This window comes from Ylistrum balloti, unplaced genomic scaffold, assembly GCF_031769215.1.
Source record: "Ylistrum balloti isolate Yb309-2 unplaced genomic scaffold, AGI_CSIRO_Ybal_v1 Utg370150, whole genome shotgun sequence".
NCBI classification, from domain to species: Eukaryota; Metazoa; Mollusca; class Bivalvia; order Pectinida; family Pectinidae; genus Ylistrum; species Ylistrum balloti.
This window is the reverse complement of record NW_026782151.1, coordinates 408,733-415,231: the sequence shown is the minus strand read 5'-3', so window position 1 is coordinate 415,231 and position 6,499 is coordinate 408,733. Positions and strand designations below refer to the sequence as shown.

The following is a 6,499-nucleotide window of genomic DNA, read 5'->3' as shown; positions in this document are numbered from 1 at the left end:
TGCGAATGTGTCCTCGGAACAGATCCTATCATACACTGGTCGATACAGTAACTCGACTTTAGACTTGTCATACCACGAGTGTCATATTGACTTGATAGTTAATGGCACCAACACGACACTTCTATCCCTCTCACCATGTCCAGCCGGATATACCTACGGACTAGAGAAGGACCGAACATTTGTGACAGAGGTATAACTTATAGGTATATACTAAACTAGGTTCGAACACTCATGACAGGGTAACACAAAGAATTGTACAATAACACACAAGTTAATAGAACTTTTCAACGTAACTTAGAATTACAAACAGTAGAACCGATGAATAAATAAAGTAAATGGTACCAGGTAGCTGTTTATCCTTCTAAAGGCTCGTCATTAATGGCCAAGTGCTAAATGGATTTTTATCTTATTTTAATATGTTTGTGCCTTAGACTATCTGGAATGTTCATGAAAATTAATATAACTGATATTCTTCGGCAGTATGACTTGGTGTGTAACGGAGCAGAAAGAGCGGAATTCTCACAAACTTTACTCATAGTCGGTCAGACAGTGGGAGCTACCATCTTACCACAGTGTTCTGACAGGTTCGGGAGGAAAACAATCCTTGTTTTCTCCAATATTGGCTTGCTGATAGCAGGGCTTGGAGGATGTTTCCTGCCAACGTTTACTGGATTCACAACAATGAGATTTCTAATAGGAGTATTTCAACAAGTAGGTATATATAAAAAACATATTTCTTACGTAATTTCTTAACCCATTTTTGGGACACGAACGGTGATAAGAATCAAACGTTGATATAGTGTTATGAAATTTGGACGTCATCTGCATTAATTGATTGTAATTGATATAACGATGTTTGAAGAATTAATTACCGTTAATATTTTTTCGCCAAATTCCAAAGAGTATAATAAACATTTCAAGAGGTTAAATACCAGGGTGAATTCTACATCGATATTCATTTTGTTAGGGAGTCGCTATGGCACGTCCTACGATGATGCTAGAACTGTTTCCGGTGGAAGTTAGGTATTTGACAGAGGTAGCTGCATTGGCCATTTGGACATCCTCTACCGTCCTCATCACGCCTGTAGTTTACTTACTCCAGGACATCTCGTGGCGATATCTCTACCTCATTTTCACGCTCACATCTGCATATAGTGTCTTTGGTTATTGGTATGTACTAGTCAATTTTCGGACTCAGTATTAACAAAGTAGAATAAAACCATAATCTCTTAACTATACAAGTTTAATTGATGTGGCATTATCTAATTAACATTTGCTTAAAAATCCTAGAGGCTAACACGTTTCTTTGTGGTACAAAACAGCTGATTTACAGTATGTTAATATCTTAAACAACAGTACGTGTATGAATGTAATCAAAACATATTTCCCAACTAAAATATGCGAGTAAAAACAACACTCTGCATTCCTTTTCAATAATAACCATTTATAGATGTTATCTGAAATATTAAGGTTGAAACAGCCAAACCGAACTAAATATGGCCATGATGAAATCATCTTGATATATCTGTTTTAGGATATGTGATGAATCAGTTCGATGGCTGCTTGCAAATGGCAAAACCTCAGAAGCGAAGAATATTTTAAGAAAAGCTGCAAAAATTAATAAAGTGAACAAAGACGAGGTTTTGTTCATAGTTGAGAAGGTTAAAGCTGAATACTTCACACGTACAGAAGATCTTGATACAACTACTATGATACCGACCGGAAATGACGTAAAGGAAATCAACAAGAACAACCTACCAAAATACAACATCTTAACTTTGTTTAAAAAACGTCGAATTTCAACGATAACCGTAATAATGATAATTGCTTGGTAGGTTTTTTTGTGCATGCATTTTTATACCATCGAAACAAATTCATCTTAAGTTGAGGTAGGGTTTGTATTTCTTTGTCTCGCAATGTAGAATAGTTATTTAGGTAATTTGGTTTCATAAAGACTCGTTCAGGTCCTTTTTCAAAATTTCGTGTTAATATCTGACTTTCTATTCCGCAAATTCTCTCGGCGAATTATCTAAATAAGGTATTACGAAGGAATAAGGCTTATTTACGGTGTTAAAGTGGAAATACATGTTTTTTGACTCGCTGGCGTAACATTACAAAACAACATTGCAAGGATATAGTTATTATCATTTGAGTCTTTGAACCGTTTTTACATCCAAAAATGTTTGTGTTCCCTGCTGTAAAACGAGATTTTGAAAATTTTGGAAATATTCTAAAACTCCAGAACTTTAGTAACTCGATATTATTTTTGGTTATTGACTAGTTACATTAGTTGTCATTTCTCCATCTACGTTTAGAATAAATATTGAGTAATATGTTTTTCAACGTATGTCAATGTTTGTTATCCACTAGGACTGTTGACAGCTTGACATACTATGGTTTGATCCTCTCCTCAGCCTCTTTACCTGTTGATCGATATCTGAGTTTCTTTCTGCTGGCGGTCGCTGAGTACCCTGTTGCAATCTTTGAATATACGCTAATGAATAGGTATGCCAAATTAAACACTACCAAAGTCTGTAGATACTTTGTTGTTGCTGTATCCATAGAAGACAAAGTCGATGTATATGGTATTCCTAAGTTTAAGTTAAATTCACACATTAGAATAATTTTGTGATTTTAATATTAAAACAGTTCATATTTTATTTTATCGTTAGTTTATTTTATTTTATAGGCATAATGACGCACAAAGTAGTCCTGGTCAAAGTTACCTTGTCAAATCGAAAGCCATTTATAGTTTAAGTTTCTATGGATTTAACTCTTTTGTTTAACAACCGATTAGGTTGATATTTAAATGATACCATGGGAGTTGCTTGACACTTACCCATCGTGGTAGAAAATCTTATATCTGGTGTCCACGTAGGCATGATAAAGATGGAATACTGTAAACCAGGGACGAAATACTAAGATAATGTAGGCGATATATCATTCCAATTTCATATCTTGAATTCGAACGTGAAAAAGAAAAACTTGGAGAGTGTGTCCTATGTACATTGATATGGTTTTACAGAATAGGACGGAAGCGGTTCTGTATCCTATTCCATGCTGTTGCAGCTGTTTCACTGTTAGCGGGAACAGCAGCAAACTATTTATCAGGTAAGGTCATGTTTATACCTATGTATCTACAGCTATAGGGACGGTTACGATCATGGTTATATGTACATTTAAAGCTGTATTAGGAAATCTTGAGTGGTGATCGAAAACTCGAATTGATTCCGAAGTAAAGACGCTTACTATCTGTATGTCATTAAATCATTAAAGGGTAAGTGAATTTAAATGAAATCTGAGACAAAGACAGAAACAAAAACAAAAAGAAAACAAAAAACAACAATAATAATAAAAAAAACCACACTGATTTAAAGTGAACCAGGCATTCCGAAATCACAAGCAATTAGTGACTCATTCGCCTTGCATGTCTACGATAAAACAAAGCGTTAAAGAATACTATAAAAGAAATATTTATTTTCTCCCTGAACAGAAATATGCTATATTGATGGTGATTATTTTCACATTTTTACAGATTTTCCCGGTGCTAATATCGCAATCATGGCATTCTTTTTCCTCGGCAAGCTCGGAATAACGGGATCGTTCAGTTGTTTATTTCTTTACACCCCGGAAATGTACCCGACAAACCTGCGGTAAATTATTTGATCTGCTAATCACCCCTATTTGTAAATGGTAAATATCGATGTACGCTGCAAGAGTATTCGGGAACAATTCATTATGATGGAAAAAAATATAATATTTTCCGGATTTCAACCATAATAAGATTTTTTGTATTATTCAAATGTAATTTTTAAAAATCTCGACGTATCAAAATATATCATATCCCATACTCAAAGGATGCCAAACTATAGCATATTATTAACAAAGTAAAGACTTTCATATTAATTATTGAAAAAGAGAATAAGACCAGATGTTCTGGACGAGTAAGCGTTTTCTGCTATAAAGACGACACACGCCATGTAAATATTGGTCAATCCAAGAAAGTGATGTCGCGTTCTCAAATTATAACTTAGTTAACAACAACAGAACCGGCAGGCAAACTAACGGTCATCAAACACGTCCACCTCCATATCGCACAAAGAAACAGATTATTTCTCGGAGATCATTATGACGACCGAACAACTTTTATTGCATATATCTTTACGATACTATTTGATACTTTTTCGTGTGTATTGAGCTACACATCTTGTTTAATTATAAATATTTATGAAACTGATTTATTTTATTCGCATATTGTAAAAATGTAAATGTAACACCAGTACAGGTAATCGCATAGTAAACTTTTTTCTTTTTTTTTTGGAGAATTTTTTTTTTGATATATAAACAAATACAAGAATATGACAAGTAAATCAATTATAAAATCAATTCAATTATCGCTCTGTGGAGGGTCTTTTGTATTCAATATATTCTTGGCGTTAGATTTTTTACGAGTGGAAAGGTGTAATGTTAATAACAATTGTCAAACGCCATATGGAATTTAAAATTGATTAGAATATATGTTTTCCTAGGACGATTGGTATTGGACTGGCCTCTGCTGCAGGACGAGTAGGAGGTATGCTTGCGCCGTTTGCTGGTCCCCTGGTACGTTAAAGACCTTTTTTCCAAAAATAAAAGACTTAATAACTACAAGTTTAACACACATGACCATGAACATTACGACATTATACTTTATCATTATCAATATTTAGTTAGGTAATGTCAGAATGGTACGAATTGTGAGAATATCTGAAAAGCCATCAGACACCATGATTTAATAACTGTTTAGCTATGTCAAATAATACATACATACACACACACACATATGTATAGGTATAATCCTATTGATAATGATAAATAATGATCAATTATTTTTAAACAAACACTTTGCAAGAGGGCAATGTGTTCAATACTATGAAATATAAATTTAGCTGCTGTTGGTCCTTGAGCACAGACGTATAATAAATTCTGGTGATAGTCGTACTATTGATAGTTAAATAGTTATCGATTTATTGTCACATTAAATGCAGATGTTACTATTAGTGTTTACACACTATAGTGATGGTGGTTACATTAAATGCAGATCTCTTAAGTAGTGTTCACAATGGCTAGTGATGGTTGTTACATTAAATACAGATCTCACTGGTAGTGTTCACAACGGCTAGTGATGATTGTTACATTAAATACAGATCTCACTGGTAGTGTTCATAAAGGCTAGTGATGATTGTTACATTAAACACAGATCTCACCGGTAGTGTTCACAAAGGGTAACGATGATGGTTACATTAAATACAGATCTCACTGGTAGTGTTCACAAAGGGTAACGATGATGGTTACATTAAACACAGATCTCACTGGTAGTGTTCACAAAGGGTAACGATGATGGTTACATTAAATACAGATCTCACTGGTAGTGTTCACAAAGGCTAGTGAAGTGAAGTTTGCACATAAAAAGGACTTTTATTCAAACAGTGAGACGAAGGCTGTTTTGCGGAGGAAACTACCTTTGTTCAGGGAAATATAAGTTGACAAATAAATGTGTATAGTAAAGGGAAGAAAAATTGTTATGACGAAATGGCAGATATTTAAAATGCTTATGATAAATGGCTGATACTAATGTAAACCATGTGTCATGTTTCTTTTTCAAACAGATTACTGTCATAACTGTTGATTGTTTGCTGTTGAATGCAAATATAACTGTCAAGTTTTGAAATATATGAGATTTATGTATAGATTATTGGCGTTATATTTAGAAGAATTTTTTTCCGAACAGTATGAATGTTCAAACGGGACAATCGGAATGAAAAATGCGAATCAGCATAACAGAGAATGTTCACAAAATGTCAAGTCATTAAAAACATTACTTTTGACCGTGATGCCCCTTACCTGAAAACGCTTTCCAAGTATTAATGCATTTACAGTACAGAGGAACTTGTAATAGTATAGTGTATACTCATTTCCAGTCTACACATGTTAGATGGGCCCCTGGCGCCATATTTGGTTGCTTGTGCGTCATTCTAACGTTGGTTCTTCCCTTTCTGCCGGAGACAAGAGGACACGAACTTCCGACATTGGTTGAAGAATTGGAAGAATGGTATAAAACTCACAGCGGTACTAACCGGAGACAACAGAGTGTATAGTTCATAATACCATTGTCTTTGTTTATTTTCTATTAGTCTCGAATATATAGGTTTATGTCTGTTTATTTCCTATAAGTCTCGAATATATAGGTTTATGTCTTTGTTAATTTCGTATTACAGTTGTGGAATGGCACAACATTACACGGTGTACGATGTGCGCACGATGTATACACGATGTGCACACGATCGGAAAATTGAACGAAATAAGCTATCGCATATTTCTGTGTACGTTGTGTGGTTCTATCGCACAAATGAGCGATTCTATTATAGTTTGTATAGATTTAGAAATGACTTATAAATGAATGTGGGATGAGGTTTATTATTTTCTAAATATATAAGAAGACAAATAAGTATATTTTCTA

General features: G+C 34.2%; 1 protein-coding gene across 1 annotated transcript; it reads left to right on the top strand.

Annotated features, from left to right (window-relative positions):
- The first annotated feature begins 976 nt into the window (after positions 1 to 976).
- Positions 977 to 6,137, top strand: LOC132550783 (organic cation/carnitine transporter 2-like). The gene is made up of 7 exons (XM_060214871.1): positions 977 to 1,170; positions 1,535 to 1,831; positions 2,371 to 2,505; positions 3,026 to 3,111; positions 3,536 to 3,653; positions 4,530 to 4,602; positions 5,961 to 6,137. The coding sequence occupies exons 1-7, from the start codon at positions 977 to 979 to the stop codon at positions 6,135 to 6,137; spliced, it is 1,080 nt and encodes a 359-aa protein (XP_060070854.1).
- The last annotated feature ends 362 nt before the right edge of the window (positions 6,138 to 6,499 follow it).